The 21,179-nt window shown below is 35.5% G+C and overlaps 1 protein-coding gene across 1 annotated transcript; it reads left to right on the forward strand.

Annotated features, from left to right (window-relative positions):
* Positions 1-10,834: 10,834 nt before the first annotated feature.
* On the forward strand, positions 10,835-18,523 carry LOC129228494 (uncharacterized). Its single transcript, XM_054863175.1, has 3 exons — positions 10,835-10,934; positions 14,211-14,914; positions 15,203-18,523. Exons 1-3 carry the CDS (start codon positions 10,835-10,837, stop codon positions 18,521-18,523), a joined length of 4,125 nt encoding a protein of 1,374 aa, XP_054719150.1.
* The last annotated feature ends 2,656 nt before the right edge of the window (positions 18,524-21,179 follow it).

A 21,179-nucleotide genomic window follows, 5' to 3' on the forward strand; every position in this document is an offset into this window, starting at 1 on the left:
CAATGATGAAACGTATATTATCAATATGATTTTTAATGTTAATTATACAAGTAAAATTTTTGTTCTTAAATATGTTTCATTTCAGAAGTATTTTCCAATTACAAGCTCAAGACTTAAAATAATTTGTTTTAAATTATCAAATAAAGTTTCAGTTTTGAAGTGCAGGGGGTTTTTTTCGTCTATAATGAGGAAGTTAAAAAACCTTGTATTGAAAGTAAAATATTAAAAGTTGAAACAAAAAGACAAAGTAGAGGCCATTACATGCTTTTCTACGTTAGAATAAAAGTAGAGCAGGAAAAAAAAATGTTTTTATTGGTGAAAAAGAAAAAATTAAAATCACGCTGCTTCAAATAGATTCGACTAAATTTTTTGCTTTATGTTATACAAAATGTTCAGAACAAAATAGTTTTGGAGTAACTACTCTTTTTATGTGTCTTTCAAATTGTTATTCCAACGTTTTTCTTAAGTTCCCTAGTGGAAATTAAGGAAAAGATTTTATACGAACTAAGTATAAATAATGATACACCTAGTTTAGTAAATAATGAATGTAAAATGTCATAAAAATGTAAGAATTATAAATTACAAATAAGAATTAAATGCGAGAGTTTTAAATTACATAATGCATTAGTAATATGTTTTGATAATATTTCTCATCCTACAAACATAGAAATGTCAATGTGACAGACTACTTTAGAAAGTTTATAAATAATACAAGCACATAAATGTATTTAAAGCTGATTTAACATTTGTAATTCCCGTAAATGTGTTCCCGAACATAATTTCAACAGCATTAATAATAGCGAAGTTAAGCTAATAATGCAACAAAAGATTAAATAAGCAGTTAAAACCTTCGTAGATCTTCAAGAGGATTCTTAAATTTTACTTAAATATTTAGGTACATAATGTAATAATGACTGTTTGTATAAAAATATCTGTACATCATCACAGGTATAAATTTGATGAACAGTCGTTAAAATTTTTTTAAATATATATTTAAATCCGTTTATTTGTTTGGGAAATTAAGAGGGAGGACTCCGATTTATAACTGAAAAGAGATTTTATAATTTCAACTCTTACATGTTTTCAAATAAAGCGGAATTATTTTTATAAACAAAATGTTTTTAATGATAAATGTAATACAACACACTCTTATACTTCAAATTAAAGGTATTTTTTTAATTATTAATGACATTAATTTAGATCGCAAAACCTATTCAATGCACACGTTCCGGAAAATACGAATATCTTCGAAATAAATAAATCCCTTTGTACGTAAAAGTAAATGGTAATCAACAACGTTTTTACGCACAAAATTAGCAGATTACTGCATACAAGTGTTTTGGGGTTTCAGAGAACCTCTTTTTCAATGCACATAGTGAACTTTTGAATGAAAATGTATTCTGGATGTGTTTTATAAAAACATCTCACTATTTGCATTGAAATAGAGGTTTTCTGAAACCCCGAAACACGCGTATGCAGTAATCTGCTAATTTTCTGCGTCAAAGGGTTGTTGATCACCAATTACGAATAACTTCGTTTGTCGTTGAGAAAAAAAAATCATTTGCAGGGCACTTAGTACACGCAGTGACTTCGTTCAACGTAAGATTGAAACATATATCTTAAGGGACCATTCATAAATGACGTAAAGGTCCCGAGGGGGAGGTGGGTTGGAAAGTTCTCTACATACCCTTACTTTGCGTGTGGGGAGGGAGGGGGGTCAAACCCATTATTTCGTAATATTTTCCACTTCGATATTTTATATTAGAAATGGCGCGGTCAAGTGGTTTTGACGGGGATCATATTTCATTTGGGTTTGGAAGGTAAAAAAAAAATGTATTATTATGAGCTGTTTTGTACTTGTTTTACTAAGAATGAATAGTATGAAATATAGTAAAAGAATTGCACTATGTATGGCTCGTTTTATTTTTAATAAGCATCGCATCAACACAAAAATGTCACCATTCAGTCTAGATTCCAACTTTTTAGTAAATATTTCTTTGCACAAAAAGGTTTTAAGAGATAACTTAATAATTGTGAATTTAGTAACGATTTCCGGTAATATAAAATTCGTTATTTTATTATGTTGAAAAATGAAATGGAATCTTACGTAAGAACAGGGGTTGGGGTTTTAAAAATCTTACATACCCTTGCATGGGGACAGGGAGTGTCAAAAATTGCCAAAATCATCCTTAGGTAACTAATGAATGGCCACTTAGCTATCGCTTATTTTACCATAAAAAATCAAATTGCTTGTATGTTAAAAATATTTTTTTAAAGAACTCTTCAAAATGTTATGTTATGTCCCATTGTTTGCTCATGATATCATTTTTAGTTTCCATATAAAGTTCCTTGTATCTAAGTCTGCCTCTTGCAAAAATTGACCTGATCTCAAAAAAGTTTCAAAACTACAATTACGTCAAGTAAAGTAAGGTAACTGCTCCAAATTACGCTGACCTAAGGTTTGATGCGCAATAAATCGTTCAGTTATGATTCCTATAGCTCCTTTGTTTTTTTTTTTTTTTTTTTTTTTACTTTCATCAAATAGCACTTAAAAAAGAAAAATGAAAAGAAAAACAAATGATTCCATTTAAGTTTAAATTATATTTGTCCGCAGTTCAATAAAAAATGCCGAACTAGCCTTATTAGGAATACGGGTCCCCATTAAGGCCTTAAATATTGTTAAAAATTTTAGTTTTATTTCAGCTATTCTTGTTATTCATGGAAAGGAGAAAGATTAATCGTCACATTCGGAGCACTAATACGTTGTTTGTGTCTGTTTTTTTTGGTCCTTTTTGCACACAATTCGTGAGCATATGAGGCAGTGAGAAGTAAAGGGATGTAAGTGAACATTTTCAAGTTTTGAGTATAACGCGTATAAAGATTACGTCCTAGATAGGCTTTCATTGAATTGTTATTCCAAATCATGCTGTACAGCAGCACATACTAGAGCTACTAGTACTATCTCTTGCCCCAAGACAGAGGAGGGGTTCCCCTACCGTTTGTACTGATTATCTCCAAATTTTTAATTTTGCCACTTGCATCCTTCCTCATATGTGCAAAGGCAGCCTATGCAGCACAGGCTCTTTTGCACAACTCGATCCGTCAATGTCGTAATAAAAGCAGTGGACTCTAATAAGGCCATTCATTGCTTTATTGAGGCATATCTTACTTCTCTAGGGTTATCAAACCACAGGTAACAATGATGATACACACATAATTTTTTTCTTTCAAACTCGCCAAACATAAATTAGTAACGACTAGTAAACGATTAATTGCTTTACATTTCTTCTCTGTGAAATTAACTCTAGTGAAGTGCACAATTTGAAATACAAACTTTCAGGACGTCTAAAATATGCAGAAACCTAGAATAAAATTCGCTTCTAAAGTGCAATGAATATATTTGTTCCTGGTATGTGTTTATAAAAAAAAAAAAAAAAAAAAAAAAAAAACATAAACATTAAATGCTGTAATATAATAGTAGAGATATCTTTTTATAGGTTAATTGCTTAAGCATATTATCAATTTACAAAATAAAAACCCTAACCTAAAGGAAAAATCAGCACTTAAGCAAATTTAGAATGAAGTTTTGATTAAAGTCATTTCCTTTTTTTTTATTATTATAATTTTGAAGAAAACTTTTATAATATTAATAAAAGAAACCGTAGTTGCGTGCATGTCATACATCCAAATATTACACAGATTTTATTAAAACGGTCATGCAAAAAAGAAATGAACTGAAAAGACGTATGAAGTCGGTTAAAACACCAAATGACTTTTTCAAGCCGAACAAAATATCTATACCAATAATTATGAATTAGTCATTAACAGTAAAGTAAAATATGCAGTTATCAACATGATATTTTTTTAAATAAATGAAAATTCCCTAATTTCTAGACATAGTAATATTTATTTCTTCAAAATTATCAAGCAGTTCATTCAATATGGATAAGGCTGCATGGCCATGATGCAAATGCTAAATCCTTATCTCTACCAGCTTCTCTCAGAATAATGTCGAAAACGTGGCAACAGCGATATCAACAGCTTTCCCTTGTCAAAGTGGCATAGCTTTATCATTCATCAAACCTGATTGCTCAAGGAGAAGATTGAGCCAATTACCGGTTATATATGGTAACGAGGCCAAACATTCCATCCGGGATTGATGGCGGACATTCCTGGCGGTATTATCAGACCATTGCCGGACTACCCTGTTTAAGAAAGACGTATTGTATTTTTGCTAACTCAGTAAACAAAAAGTGTAACGGACGCTCATTAATGTAGTAAATGCACACAAGCTGTTTCAGCTCATGGTTTCTAGTAATTTGCCAATTCAATATTATATACCTCAAGAGTTTCTAACTACAATATTCATTCATGATTTCCATGAAAAATTTTCACCTTTAGATTTTATTTATCAAATAGTAGTAAAATATTACCTCAAACTCAAAATATTTGTAATATTTCATAGTTTGACCACAGAGCACTATATGCATCGTTCAAGCCTACATCTATAGTGGATTTTAAATATACGATACCCACACCAAATTTCGTTTTTATAAACTAATTTAGTGTTTAAAATTTAATCATAAAAAACCTTTATGAAAAATTCAGTACTAAATAATAAGAGGAAAAATAACTCATCTTAGTGTTTCCTTTGTGATTGCCATCACTCAATTCGACAAACATTTTTCAATAAACGTATTGCGAATTAGATTCACTGTAAAAACAATTTAGAAACGTTCCTGGAAAATAATGGGCAGCTGATGTGATAAGTTTCTGCCAGTAACAGAGCTCGCTTGAAACAGGAACATTTTATGCTAAGAGTCAGTAACTTTTCTGAAATTTTCCTTGAAACTTTCAGAAGCATTGCAAAATCTTCCCTGTTAAAGCCAGTCATGTCTCGTGAACCTTCAATAAAATTGGTTAGGTACAGTCATAGAAGAAAAAAAAACGAAACACTTTTAATTATTCAGCCATTATACATGCTAGGAAGGAAAGAAAGGTGTCATCTGACTTGGTTTAAAGTCTTCTTTAAAACTACGTAGGTAAAATTTTTATAAGGGACCATATACAAAGCAAAATGAGCACCAACTCTTGATTTTCGAATCGGAACCCCTAATTTTTGCTACATAATTATGTTTAATACCGCAAAATACAGCCAGGGTACGAAATTTCACTGCATTCCGTGCAGTAGAACAGGAGTTATTAACGAAAACCGTTTTAGGAACCGTTACCACATTGAAAACGCTTCTTTCAAGGTCACGGCTTAAACGGAATGTAAGCACTTAAAAAATCGCGATTATCCAGCTCAATTCATGATTTTTTGAAATTCTCTTTTTTTTCCGTAATTCGATCCTTTTTAGCCGATTATGTAGCGGCAAAAAGCGATTTACGGTCGAAAACTTTTTTTTTTTTTTGAAAGAAAAAGTTAAAATATTTACTGATTTTTGTCTATCTAGATTAACCTAAGAAAGATGGATGGGGTTTGGCGGGTCCATCGTATAGATCGTTGTTTAGTAAATCGAATAATGACAAATTAAAAGTAATGGAACTTTTTGCCTTTTCTAATATGAACCTATTGGATTGCTTATATAATCATTCAGCAAATTAGCCTCATAGAAATGTAAATATGCAACCTTATAACTAGAAATATGATGTGAATATGTTTGAGAAATGTATTGCACCTATGTTACAGGTTTATTTTGGAATGAACAGAAAGTCTTTTGACGTAAAATGGAATAGCGCGTTTTTAATTTCGCAGAACATCGGCAGAAGTTTGGGTCATCGAACACAAAAATATAAAAAATGTGCTGCACTACGTGGTAAGACGCAGCATTAAATAGATTGGAGACTCGAGCGAAGCAAGGTCCATTTATTCCGTGAAAATTTGCTCAAAATACATAAAATGAATGAAGTATCAATCTAAAAAATCAAACAGAAACAGAATATAATTACCCGTTAATGAGCAAACCGTTCATACTCGAACTTTATTTGGGAAAAATTTCGTTATTTGAATTACCACAGTGGACAAACACAGTAATAGTTCTAGCGGCTTTTTTGTAATAAAAAAAGAGAGACTTTGTTTCAAATCCAAATTTGATGATAAAGATCATAATGCGTGGTATTATTTAAGAAGCATAACACAATCAGCGGTTTTAGTTAAACATGTAATGTCTCTTAAAAGCAATTTAGGAAAGTAATTTCCCAATGCTGTTTCTAGCAACGAGATTCGAGATAGTCCAATCCGCAATTTAAAAAGACAAAAGTTATTTTAGCTTAAACCAAGGTGAACCGAAATCAGACTTCTTGTCATTTCTCCGATTTTACAACATTACAAACAAAACTTAGCATTATTTGATTTTGTTTCGCGCACTATATACCTGCAAACTAACATTTTTTGTAATTTCAAGCATCAGGCTGGCGCACCTATAGCAATACTATACGCAGCATACCCGACAAGTGGATTGATATATCCAGCCGAGAATACACTTTCGTCCTCACTGTAGATTTTTCAAACTGGAATCGAAACTAATCATGCGAGAGACCGAAGTCACCTTATTGAAGCTGAGAGTTCGAATAAACTGGTAGGTAAAGTAAATTTATCTGCTGTATGTTTAAGGCATCTCACTGGCGAGATAAATTTTCTTCATCCACCAGTTTGCAGGCACTCTCAGCTTCAATGACATGACACCTGCTTCAATGTTTGGTTAAATCTAGTTCAGGGCTGTTGTGCTCATTATTAGGACCCACAGCAGCCATTATATCGCAGTGAAGACGCGGGCCACATTCAGCCCTTGAAACTGGTGCGTGTGGCCCGTTGTTTGCTTTAAGATTAAGATCAGAAAGTAGGATTAATTCCAGTGTCATAAAGTTGGAGCCGAATATTCAGATATTGGATTCTGAAAAACATGCATTTAATAAGATATGCATCTAGTAGTTGATAACAATAATTTATTATAACCCTTTTTTCGTCTATATTTTTCCATGTTATTCAAAAATGAAAATAATTTATCTTTTTCTTGCGAGGATGATTTTAATGGAAATACACGGACAAAATGACCGAGAAAGTAAATAGAAAAATAAATATTTTAATTACAGTTAAGAATAGACAAAAACTCAACTTAATCTAACACGCAAATTAATGTTTTGTTAAATCTTTGACGAAGTCAAAAAAAAAAAAAAAAAAAAAGTTCACAATTAGCTACAACTACTACTTTTGTGCAGACTACAGCTCAAAGCATGCGGCCCACTAATGCGACTGACATTTCCTCTCTTACATCTTAACACATTGAAAATTATTCAAACACTATACAAATAATAATAATAATAATAATAATAATTTCTAAAAACCAGTAAACTTATCTAAGAGCAACTATTTTTCACCCATCTGAATACTGTTAAAGGCGAAACTTCACACTGTTGGCTATTTTTCGAGTGCTTTTTCCCGATTTTGACAAGGCAATAATTTTTCCTTTTAGTAAATTATCACCGGATAGAGCCATTAATTCTACACTTTCTATTGCAACATGACTAGCAAGACAATGAAGTTTTGTTGTATGTTTCTGTGGAAAAGTTGTGCATGTTAACTTTTTTGAGCAATCACGATTGCTTATTGCTTTCATTTCACCGTCCTTGATGTTGTGGTTCCTTTTTCAGCTTGACCAGCACCACCGCCCACCGGCCTCTGCAGGCGCGACTCCGAGCACTGCCTCCTGGAATCCATTTCACGTGGTCGTTGGCGTGCATGTCCTACACACACGCACGCTCATACACATACACACACACACACGACTTCACACTCATACACTCACACACGCCTACGTGCATACACACAGGTCTATGCACGTACACAAGCCTACTTCACTTACATACACAACTATGCACACGTATCCGCCCAGGATAAAAAAAAAAATAAAATTAATTTGAATTCTGAAATTTTGAATTCAAATTATCTTTTTCGCAATCATGAATTGGGACCCTACTCATTAGAGTTATTGTTTCTAGAAACAGCTCATTTCCCCCTCCCCCATCAAGCCTGCCTCTCCTCCTGGTCGGTTACGTGTGCATAGTTGTGTGTGTAAGTGTGTAGGCTTGTGTGTGTGCGTAGACCTGTGTGTATGCACGTAGGCGTGTGTGAATGTGTGAGCGTGCGTGTGTGTAGGACATGGACGCCTCCGACCAGGAGAAGCGGATAGCTCAGGACCGGAGCAGCCGCGCCGCGCCGCCTGCAGAGGACGGTGGGCGGTGGTGCTGCAGAGGCTTCTGGTCCAAGCTGAAAAAGGCACGGAACATCAAAAACAGTCAAATGAGAACAATAAGCAATCGTGATTGCTAAAAAAAAAAAAAAAAAAAACCAGAAGTATTTTAAGTGTAGCTTTTATTTTAAAAAGTTCTGTAAAATATTCTTTTATTAGACAATGAAGTAGTGTTTCGCATTATTTAAACATTGACGTCCGAACGATATCCACAAAAAACTGACGGATGCAATATTGTGTTGTTCTTCTGCAGAGACAGCGAAAAAATTTATGCATTTAAAAAATTCATAGACGTTACTCTAATATAGAAAAACCACGTTATAAGTGGTTTGCTTATTTTGTTGAACAATTTTTTTCTTTTTTCACGAAGAAACCAACTTCCAAAGATCAGTTTCTGAAGATGGTAATATGTTTAAAAAAAATTGTACATTTAACAAATTTTAACGGTTCATTTTCAGGTCATTTCTTAAGGTTTTCAATCAAATATTATGGCAATTAAACCACAAGCAGAAGCTTTAAGTTTTTTTAACACACTTTTATAAGCTTTCACTTGTATGTTTGTGAGTAACTCTCCTTTGGACTAGGAGCTAGTGGCTTATTACTGTTAGTACACTGCATCACTTCATGAGCGTCCGTGGCCGAATGGCCTAAGGCGTGGGTCTTCGCTGATGTCCACTTTCGAGAGAATCGTGTGTTCTAATCCCGTCTACATCGAAATCAAGTTTATAACGTTGCAACACACTTTTAGTGATCGGATTCTTTTAAAATTTGGAATGCAACCTCATACCCGATGACAATGCTATAATCAAATTAATTTATTAACGATAAGTTATTAGTTTATTCTAATTAACACGCTTTTATTAGCTTAACTTGTATGTTTGTGAGTCCAACTTTCCTTTGGACAAATAGCCAGCGGCTTCTTAGAATTACGTACAACGTACAAATCAGAGCTGCGGAATGTAACAATGTTTGCACATGAATTTACCAGAAAGCACTCAAAATGTCTAATGCAAATAATGCAATAGAATACTAAAATACATTCCATTATAAAATACGAAAACAGTCACAAAGATTTCATTTATGAGTTACAAGTGTTAGCAATATTTAGCATCTAAATCTTATTTGAAAAAAAAAAAAAAAAAAAAAAAAAAAAACAGTAATAAGGACAAAATATTTTTCAGAAAAAAAAGTACAAAAAATTAATGTATGTAAAAATATAATTAATTAATGAGGTTTCCATTCCCTCTAAGAGTCTGCACCTCCCCCCCCCCCCGAATTATAATCATCCAAAAAGGACCGCTTTAAAATACCCTCTCCCGTAAAAATGACTATAGCGTTGTCTGCATAATCCCCCTCCCCCTCATGAATCATTATTGATAATTCGTACAAAAAATAATAGTTTAAAAACTAAAAAAACACGCTTTTGTAGCAAAATGAACTAAAAAGTAAAAAATAAGCTTCGGAAGACAAGTATGTAAAGTAATTGACCAAACGCTTAATTTTACTGTAATAGAAAAAAAAATCATGGGGGCTTCTTATCAGTTGTCTTGCATTTCTTCCACTTGTTATCCATGCAAAAATGTAAATAAGCAACCCCCCAGACTTTTTTTATTTTACAGTAAAATTAAGTGTTTGGTCAATTATTTTATATCCAAAGATTATTTTTAGTTTTTTAGTTCATTTTGCTACTAAAGCGCGTTTTTTTAGTTTTTTAAACTATTCTTTTGTTTAAGGCACTTCTTGTAAGGGTCACACTTTCCCCACGTGGCGGGGTAAGTGCGACCCTTGGCCATTTTCATCACGTATTTGTTTTTACATTGAATTGAGCATAAATGTTACACTGTATTAATGAATTTTAAAGTATATTTTCCGTTAGAAATATATATGTATAGTTTTTGCATGGTTATGATTTTTATGATTGACTAGATCTCTCTTAAACATATCTTGATTTGCCCAATTTACAGAAGACACGAACGATATCTCCTTCCTTGATTTTCTAAATATTTAATTTCATCATTACTTCCGGTTTCTTCAGCCATAAAGAAATCATTTCTTGTTGATTGCTTTTAAACTCATTTCTGTGTCATGAGTCTTGTGAGCGGAAAAAAAAAAAACTTATACAGTTTATTTTTAATGTATCATTTATAGTGCTAAGCTAAGTATAAAAGTTTCTGAAATATAAATTTTTTAAACCGGGATAGTCTTTTATGCTAACCCTGTACATTACAACGTATTCATTATAAGGATAATTATACCGTCGATATTTACGTAACAAATATCACCCACTTCCACCTCTACTTCTCACTACTTCCGTAACAAATGTAGGTGTTAAACGATCCTCTTTCCAAAATGCCTTGTTAGGTGGCAGAAATAATCCTTCAAGGCATAGGAGTGACACGCTGGTTCTCATTATTATAAATAACAGGTGATCGTTTCTCCCACCTTTCAAGCTATAAGGCTGGAGATGACTTACGGAGAACGAGTATTCTGACGTTGAGAAGTTTTGTTGCACTGGTTAATGGGTTCAGGAAAAAACTTTGTTGGCAGAGAAGTTGTTTTCCTTTATCTGTCATCAGTTAGAAATGATGTTATCCTTATGGGATCATCTCTTTTGTGGCGTACTTTGCGAGGAAGAATTTCTTTTAGCATGTTTCCATTCTTCAATAATTGCCATTACAAAAGGTACTATGTGGTGAAACATTTTTATAACAAGCTTTTATGACTACTTTTTTCGTTCTTCTTTTACCTTTTGCATGCAAATTGCCGTGTGATGTGTTATATTATAACTCACATCATTTATAACATATATTAGCTGTCAATAAATTTTGAAAGTATATGATTTTATAGGTGAAAACATTTTTAGGATTTCTCTAAATATTCTTTGTAGAAAACTTTGATCAAAACGTGTAAATTGATAAGAAGGGGTGTTTGATTATATTTTCCCAATGTGAAATCATTTAAATTCACCAGACAATTAATAATCATGACTATTGCACGTGATACAAATAAATATCAGGTTGGTTTCAAATAATGCTGAAGATTTTATCTCTGAGCGTTTTCGGAAATCGGACTTTTTTTAAAAAATCAGATCGCACTTTTCTTTTTGTCATAATGAATAACTGTATACGGGTGATATTTACTCTGTACCTAGTAACGGACTTATCCTTCTTCACAGGTTTTGCATTTGAAACTTTGGAGCCGTTTATTTTCGTAGTACCCACTCCCGGAACATTAAGTAACGAATTAAAATTTACTCGAGTAGGAAAATTCAAAACAGGCTTAATAAATTCAACTGTGATGTGTTCAAATGGTAGTACTAATGAAGTAATGCTAGAAGGGTTACTGGAGAACAAAACGGGAAGATATAATTATGATAGTTGAAGCAAATCCTACCTGGCAGCGTCCTAATGCTGCGATTAGGATTACAATGCTCTCAATTTAGGTTTGCCATATTTAGGGAAACAGTGAATCACAGAAATAAAATGATAATATAAGCTATAAAATTCATTTCGGACTTCCTGCTGGACGTTAGATAAGCAAAAATAAAGTATTCTTTAAGAATGTTTTTTTTTTCATAAAATAATATATTAACGCAGAAGATAATGCCGTGGACAACCAAAGAATATTCCATTTCTAAGGATCAAATGGCAACACTCACAAAACTACAACTAACTTGTCTCAGCTTGGAATAAGCTTTATGTACACAAGAATTCTATTTAAACACGTAAAGTAAGGTCATCTACATATACTATACATGCTTCGAGTAATAACTCTTTAAAAACAGGGACTATTAAAAGTTCAAACACGACTCCAGAAGGCATACTTTTTAGTTCCGTAACTTCACGCTTTAGCCATTTACCCGCTCACTTAATGATAAAAATATAAAAACTACACTTTTGACATGTTTTTTTTTCGAGACATTGTAAATACGTCTGCAAAGCATTTAAAGTTCTGACAAAAAACTTTAATTATATTTAACTCAAATATAGTAGGGGAATATCGGACAAAGTGAAATGGTGAAATATGTACTCTGTTTTTAGCGCATCAATTTTGTCATATTTTATCTATGTAGTGGCAAATGAATTATATTCCAGTCAGGTAAAAAGTACCACTGAGAATTAAAGTATAATACAGCCAATTTTTCAAAATTGGATTCTTGTATTGGTGAATTCCAGTGGTAACGGAAGGGCAGTTTTACAAAAAAATCGATGCATTTCAGTCTAGAAGCATATAAAAATACATATTTTTCCAAAAACTGAGGCATATACTTTTATACACATCACAGTAAGTTGCTAAAAAGCCAAAGCCAAGAATTTTTTGTTTAGTAACTTTTTTTTTGAAATCAAATTTAAAAAACGGTAACGAAAGGACATTTTTGCGACATGATTTTTACGCTATGATGTTCTCCAGAAAAGTTCAGTTAAACTATTAAAGGGAAGATTGGATAAAAATTAGAGCACATATGGGAGTGTTCGATCATTACAATTTCACCTCTAGTTTAAAAAAAATATTTTAAGTACATAAATTATGCATTTGTTTAGGGTACCGGAAGAACAGTAACGGTGTGGCATCTTCAGTCCTGTGCCCTTTTTGTGTCGCGCGTCCATTGTGCGACGGGGATGCCCGACCGTACTCTGTGGAACTGACGGACAGCTATTCTTCTTCTACGCCTTTGTGCCTTTGTTGGAATACCGCTTCTACATAAAGGACTAGACTGTCTGGCACCACTTCGGACAGTTTTAAAACCAGGTGTGACGAGTTTGCCTGACAGCCCTGGACGGTGTCCGACTTTGTCGTTGCCGAAAAACCGCAGACGGGGAGGTGTGCTCCATGTTAATGAGGCGCCGGTCGACCAACGAATCCGGGCCCTGGTTTCTTCTACAAAAACAACGTAGCAGTGTTCGTCACCAAGTTTCCACCAATGGGATTTTTTAAGGGGGCTTAGTGGACAAGCCCCGTTTCTTCGAAAAAGACCTCGATCCACACTTTTGAAAATCAGATTGCTCTAGGACTTGAGAGAAACAGGTGCCCTTAGGCATTTCTCCGGTTTCGTTGGAAACCGTGATTTTTTTTTTTTGTGACCACCACTGAGGCAACTGTGTTTGCCTGAATTTGTAACCCCATCAATGTAACGATTTTTATTTTTTTTTTCTGTAAATAAATTTTTTTTTTCGTTAATTTTAAAAAGGGGTTTAGTCCTTCCTTGTTCGTGGTGTGATTTGATTTAATGAAAAGATTGGAATTGTTAATCTTTACATCTGTGACTCACGACGTCACAGCTTATTTGGTGGCAGCGGGTGCGATGATGTTTCAGAAAAATTGAAACAGACCCATGTTACCTTTGGTCTTTCTATTTTTATGCAATTTTGAAAGATAATTCTTTTTAAAACTTTAAGTACTTTTTACATAAAGTAGTCCTAGAGCTGATCGAAACCTATAAGATTTTGTGTGTGCCATTCCCCCAAATTGGATTTGGATTACTCTGATGTTAAAGACGGACGCAGAAAAGGGTGAGTCCGGTCTTTGTTTCTTGGTTACCGATGAGGCAGCTTTAGTGGGTTTGTTTTGAGAGAATTTAAGCGGAGTAAAATTGTTGGTAAAAATTTTCAATGTTTTCGAAAATAGAATTGGACTAAAGGTTTCTTGTGAGAATTAAATTCTGAGTTAGACTGCAAAAGAATTGTTTTGCAGATCTTTGCTATTTCAGTTTGGAAAGGAAAGTCATATATATTAATGATTTATTTTGACGATATAGATTTCAGGTTAAGTAAATCTATTGAAATTGATCTGTAAAAGATATTTATGTGCATGCTGTTTTTGTGATTAGGTGGATTTTGCATGAAATAAATAGGGTTTTGCTTGTGAAAAAAAAAAAAAAAAAAGGGGAACGCTCTAAAAATCTATTTGTGCAAAATGGGTTCTTTTCTTTTTGAAATCGAAAAAGATAATCTGAGAAAGATAGCCTCGGCGTGGAAACGTCTGACTCAGATACACGTCGGTACATAGTTAAAGCGATTGTAGGGGCTACAGATTATGATGAAGAATTTGCAAAATCGACTTGGAGACTTTTGAAAGAAGAGATAGAAAGGGAGAGAGAGCGGGAAAGAGAAAAACTAGAGAGAGAATGTCGGGAAAGAGACAAAGAAAGACAATTTGAACTAGATAAACTGAAACTAACTACCGCAGCAGAAACGGTTAGCTTGAGTTCAAATGGGTCAGCGAGTACAGATACTTCTAGGAAATCAAATTTAAAGCATCTGGTTCCAAAATTTGACCCGAAGCAATTAGATGTCTCGTTATTTTTTGAAATTTTTGAGAGACAGGCTAAGAAAGAGGAGATAGAGGAAGAGAGGTGGGTTTCCCAGCTTATTCCTTTGTTGCCCCCGGAAGTAGCAGAGCTAATTGTGAAGGAACCCCTTGAGAAAAGCGACGATTTTCCTCACATGAAGCGCCTGTTAATGAAGAGGTTCAAACTAAATTCTGTGGAATTGCGGATTAGGTTTGAAGAACATAATCGGAAGTTTGGTTCCTCCTGGGCAGATCTCACCTTCGAATTAAGAAGCTATCTAGACAATTGGCTAGAAACCGCGGAGGTAAATACATTCGAGGAGTTAAAGGAGTTATTGCTCACGGAGCAGTTAAAAAAGAGAACCCCTGCTGAGGTGAGGGAACACTTTTTGGACTCCTGGGAAGAATTCCGTAAGGCGTCAGACCTCGCTGAAAGGTTAGATCACTACGAGAGCCTTCGGCGTACTTTCAAAAAATCGGAGGGAAAACAAAACGACCCCAAAACGCACAAAAAAGAAAAATGGGTGAAAGGAGGAAATGATCCGGAAAAAACTAGCAATACTAAATCGGAAAGTGCTAATAAGAAAGAGCCCCCCAAATGGGAAAAAAACAGTAATTTCGAAAAAAGAAAGGAAATTATTTGTTATTTTTGTTCACAAAAGGGACATATAAAACCAAATTGCCCTGAATTTAAGAGAGCGCAAGGGGAACAAATCAATCATATTGGAGACACGAAAGAACTAAGCGAGTGTTTTGCCCCTTATATAAGTACTGGGAAAATAAATGGGGAGGTTCGGAAAATCCTTCGGGACAGCGGGGCCTCCATCGATGTCTGCCCTCGCAGTTGGATCAAAACAGAAGATTTTACGGGAGAATATGTTTACGTGAAGCAACCTTTAGATGAAGAGTGTAAATGCTTGCCTTTGGCAAAAATATACATAGAGACCGACGAAGGTTGTGTGTATTCTAAAGCAGCGATAAAAAACACGGATAGCGACGCGAGATTCTATCTTTTGGGAAATAGGACAGCGGAATTATTTTCTCGGTCAAAATCAAAACCAGAGGCCTTAAATGCAGTCGAAACGAGGGGAAGTTTACGTCGAAAACAGGGAGGAACGGAAGTGAATTCCACAACACAGGAAACTTTGAACGCAAACGTTTTTCCCCCTCCCGGAGGGGAAGAGTTGGACACTTGCTCACTACCCCCCATAGAGCCTTTTGAGGGATTAGCGTTAGCTGAAATAGATTCCAAATCATTCGAGAAAGAGCAGAAATTGTGTTCTGTTCTAAAACCCTTGTGGGAAGAGGTTTCGAAAGGGGAGGGAAAGGATTTTAAATGCATGAAAGGAAAACTGGTCCGTCTGAGTAGATCTAAGCTGGGAGAAGAAAGGGTGCAGCTCTGTATACCCTCGAGATTGACAGAAAAGATTATGAAATTTTGTCATGATGGCGCGTCAGGCCATTTGGGTGCTACAAAGATGAAGGATAAAGTGTTGCGTCATTTTTTTTGGCCGAATTGTTATGCTGAAATTGAGTCGTATGTGAGGGCGTGTGATGCTTGTCAACGCGTAGGAAAGAAAGGTGATCGAAAGAAAGCGCCTTTAAAAATCGTGCCTATCATTTCAGAACCGTTTGCGGTCATAAATATAGATGCTGTGGGAGTTTTGCCCTTATCAAAAAATGGGAACAAATATCTAATAACGTCCATCTGTATGGCCTCAAAATATCCTGACGCTATACCTGTGCCCGATATTAAGTCCCCGAATGTAATTGATGCCTTGTTAAAAACGTTCTCCAGGACTGGGTTCCCTCGGGAAGTGCAAAGCGATCTAGGGCGCTCTTTCACCAGTTTATTAACGACAGAATTCTTTGACAGGTTTGGAATAAAGGTTAGACACAGTTCTATTTGTCACCCGTCATCAAATCCGGTTGAAAGGATGCATTCTTCCATCAAACGTATATTAAAAGCATTATGCGTGGAATCGGGAGAAGACTGGGAAAAAAATTTACCGTTGGCTTTATTTGCCCTCCGTTCAGTAAATCATGAGAGTACAGGATTTAGCCCAGCCGAGCTCGTTCATGGGAAAAATTTGAGGACTCCGCAAACTTTGCTCTATGAGAATTGGATGGTGCCAGAAGAATCTGACCCAAATGTAGTAGAGTACATTCTAAATTTGACCAACCGTTTGAAAAGATGTCAGGATTTGGCGGTAGAAAAGATGAGTGAAATGCAGGTACGAAGAAAGGCTTGGTATGACAAGAATGCTGTGAATAGGCAATTTAAGGTGGGCGATCAGGTATTAGTACTGGCGACAAATAAAGCGAATAAAATGGCAGTGAACTGGATAGGTCCAGGAGTAGTTACGAGCAAAATATCGGAAACTAACTATGTTGTCGACGTCCCTGAGAGGAGGGACAAATGCACCATTTATCACGTAAATTTACTTAAACCTTATCATAAGCGCCCCGAACGAGTAAATTTAATAATAGAGGAGGAGGGGGAAGATGTCGAGCAAGAAGCTGAGATTCCTTTTCCCTTGCCTGACCCTACATATTTTGATTTACACGAGATGTTGCGGGCTAGCAAATTGGAAAAACGCGTGTCGGAAAAACAAATAGATCAATTAGGGAAAGTACTTCAGAAACATAAAAGAGTGTTTTCTTCAGACCCTGGGTGTACTAAATTGGTCACGATGGACATTGAGCTGACCAGCGCCGACCCCGTGAGATCGCGACCCTATAGGATGTCCCCACGGCAAACTGAAATAGTGCGTGAGGAAATAAAAAGACTTTTAGATCTGGGAATTGTAGAAATCGGGCAGTCCGACTATACTAGCCCCCTAATTTTAGTGGAGGTGCCTGGGAAAGACCCCCGCCCTTGCGTAGATTATCGTAAGTTGAATGCAATTACGCGCACGGAGTTTTTCCCCTTACCAAACATTGAGGAAGTAGTTGAGCGGGTGAGCGCAGCGCCTTACATAACGCTGATGGATTTAATAAAGGGATATTTTCAGATACCCCTGACCGAAAGAGCAAGCCGATACGCGGCTTTTGTCACGCCCTTTGGGACGTATCGCCCAAAGAATATGATGTTCGGTTTACTCAACGCTCCGTATTACTTTGTAAAACTTTTAGCGCAAGTTTTGAATGGCTTTGAACATTTTACGGCACCCTACATTGATGATATAGCCATATATTCGCAAAGTTGGGAACAGCATGTGATCGATGTGGACAAAGTGCTAGAGCGATTGGGTGACGCAAAATTAACAGTAAAACCTTCTAAGTGTCGTTTCGCACAAGATAGTGTCCGGTTTTTGGGGCATGATGTCGGTTCTGGGAAGAGATCTCCGAGCGAGGCGAAGTTAAAAGCCGTGCAAGATTTTCCAACCCCCACGACTAAAACGTTGATACGGTCATTCTTAGGATTGGTAGGGTATTACGGCAGATACATTCCGAACTTTTCCGAGGTAGCAGCCCCCTTAACAAGCGCATTGAAAGGAAGGATCAGAAAAGAAAAGGTAGTGTGGACGGATGAATGCGAGGAGGCGTTCCGTGCTTTAAAGGGAAGTTTACTAAAGAGCCCTATTCTTTATGCCCCTGACTTTTCGAAAGAGTTCATTCTCCAAACTGATGCAAGTGAGAGTGGAATGAGGATTGTACTAGCTCAGATGCATAATGGGGAAGAACATCCAGTTCTATATCTCAGTAAAAAGTTCTCGAAAGCTGAAAAAAATTATAGTGTTATCGAAAAGGAGTTAGCCGCTATAGTTTATGGGTTAAAGAAACTAGCTCACTATTTAAACGGCCAATTTTTCCGTATACAAACCGATCATTCCCCTATCACATACCTTAAAAAAATGATGGGAACGAATGCCAGACTTACTCGTTGGGCTTTATGTCTACAACAGTTCAATTTCGAAATTGAACACAAATCGGGGAAAAGAAATGGTAACGCCGACGGTTTGAGCAGACAGGAACCATAACGGGCCCCGAGGCTATTTGTAAAAAAATTCTGGTAAATTAACATACCTTTTTGGGAGTATTTAATTTCCATTTATCGCAATTTATTTGGATTTGGTATTTATATATGTATTTTTTTTTGTTTTGGTCGAAGAAGTATTTGATCAATTATTTGTGTTAAATATTTTTGGGGATTTTATGCTCGAGAGTTTGTGTTACTAAATTTTTCGGATGACTATTAAGAACTTTAAAAGTTTTGGACGTCATGAAAATCATAAAGGAGTATGGTGCATTTCCAAACTGATTAATGTAGCGCAGGTTAGTTTTGAAAATTTTGGCAATGACGAACAAAATAGGAGAGAATTTTAGGTCATGAGAACCTGATGTTGGTTCACGGGTAGGGTGTCTTTGTTTTTTTCTGAATATGTTCTGTTAAACTGAGGCTGCCTTTTCGGGAGTCTAGTTCACTGACCTGGGACACCCTCGTTTTCCTAAATGTGTTTTGGACGTCAATGTCACCTGAAATTTGATGTGGTTGCACAACGAAATTTCCTTCCTAAGGGGGGAGGAGCTGTGGCATCTTCAGTCCTGTGCCCTTTTTGATGTCGCGCGTCCATTGTGCGACGGGGATGCCCGACCGTACTCTGTGGAACTGACGGACAGCTATTCTTCTTCTACGCCTTTGTGCCTTTGTTGGAATACCGCTTCTACATAAAGGACTAGACTGTCTGGCACCACTTCGGACAGTTTTAAAACCAGGTGTGACGAGTTTGCCTGACAGCCCTGGACGGTGTCCGACTTTGTCGTTGCCGAAAAACCGCAGACGGGGAGGTGTGCTCCATGTTAATGAGGCGCCGGTCGACCAACGAATCCGGGCCCTGGTTTCTTCTACAAAAACAACGTAGCAGTGTTCGTCACCAAGTTTCCACCAATGGGATTTTTTAAGGGGGCTTAGTGGACAAGCCCCGTTTCTTCGAAAAAGACCTCGATCCACACTTTTGAAAATCAGATTGCTCTAGGACTTGAGAGAAACAGGTGCCCTTAGGCATTTCTCCGGTTTCGTTGGAAACCGTGATTTTTTTTTTGTGACCACCACTGAGGCAACTGTGTTTGCCTGAATTTGTAACCCCATCAATGTAACGATTTTTATTTTTTTTTTCTGTAAATAATTTTTTTTTTCGTTAATTTTAAAAAGGGGTTTAGTCCTTCCTTGTTCGTGGTGTGATTTGATTTAATGAAAAGATTGGAATTGTTAATCTTTACATCTGTGACTCACGACGTCACAACGGAAAGACAAGAAGTCCAAAACAATTAAACCTAGAAAATTTCAACTTACAAACATTTATTCAGCTAATACAGAACTCTGAAGCAATGATATCTCACGCCTGAGCCAACTGTTACAATTCTGAACTCTTTAAATACTCAACAATTTTATCATAATCCATAGAACATTTATGTTCTTTCTCAGCAAATACGAAGATCATTCCCACATCATTACGCATTTTCAAACAAGATACTTCTAAAGTCAGACCAAACAACGTAAGTAGAAGCACAAATTTGTAAATTACAGCAGACACGTGTTTCGGCGTTACAGGAAACGCCTTTTTCAATGCAAAAAATAATGAGCTTATGGATGAAAAGACATCCGACAAATTTGTTCTATGTGAAGTACCGTGAAACATTGCTCTTTGTTAATTTCTTTCCCTTCCATTCAACTAGCTAAACTTGTCCAATGAATCCTTTGGCATTTTCTTATGATTTAGTGTTTTTGATTCAGCTGTATCTTCATTTTCAACATTATATATTGACTTTCAAAGTAAGTCTGTTGACTTTGAAGTGAAATCTCCTTCAATTTGTTGAAGTACTTACTACATTCAATAACATAACTTGCTACAGGATTCAAATAGCGCATATTTGGTTTGTCAAGATGAGAATGAATACTTTTGGATCATTTTTTCTCCATCTTTTTGAAAGTTAATCTTTGAATTTACTTATCTCTTCGCAGTACATTTAACGGTTAAATCAATGTTCTCAACAATTCTTTCCTGTGACTTGTGGCAAGAAATCTGAATGCAGGTTCAGTATTTTATTGTTCCAATATAAATTTCAAGTTTTTAAACAAATGTTTCTCCTTGAATCGGCTTGTCATATCACAAACATGTCATACCAAAATGATTTTCACATGCTTAGGAGTTTTTAAGTGTAGTTCTCATGATTTCAGCACATAAAATAGAAGAAATAAAACCACGAAACAGTATTTAATAAATATAAATAAAAGTTAAACTTTTTTAAAAAAGCACGCATAATTTTCATACAAATATGATTTATATATGCTTTAAATGTGAATACTAACTTTATACTAGTCGACCCGTGTGGAACTCCGCACTGTGCTTCGAATCGTTTCATAAGGTATTTCGCTCTTTAAGAATTTCAAAGGAAGAACATTATGAAGAAGAACCGAAAAAAAAGTAAGCGCAGAAGAGAAGGCATGTAATTTAAAGACATCAGTAACAAAACCTCGTTAAATACAACGTTGTGATAATTTGATCATCGCTCACCTTTTGGTCGTACATATTTTCAATTCAAACATAAATATCATTAAAAGTATGGCTGAGTAGTGACTCGTGAAAAAGCAATAATTGTGCATGTAAAAAAACAGGTTGTGGCAAATACAGTCCT

Source organism: Uloborus diversus, chromosome 8, assembly GCF_026930045.1.
Source record: "Uloborus diversus isolate 005 chromosome 8, Udiv.v.3.1, whole genome shotgun sequence".
Taxonomy (NCBI): domain Eukaryota; kingdom Metazoa; phylum Arthropoda; class Arachnida; order Araneae; family Uloboridae; genus Uloborus; species Uloborus diversus.

Bases quoted from the DNA above. Each gene is read 5' to 3' on its own strand.
- LOC129228494 (XM_054863175.1), top strand. From the start codon at position 10,835: ATGATGTTATCCTTATGGGATCATCTCTTTTGTGGCGTACTTTGCGAG. The intron at 10,935-14,210 runs GTACTATGTGGT...AATCTGAGAAAG, and splicing joins AATAATTGCCATTACAAAAG to ATAGCCTCGGCGTGGAAACG. The intron at 14,915-15,202 runs GTGAGGGAACAC...TGTTCACAAAAG, and splicing joins AAAAGAGAACCCCTGCTGAG to GGACATATAAAACCAAATTG.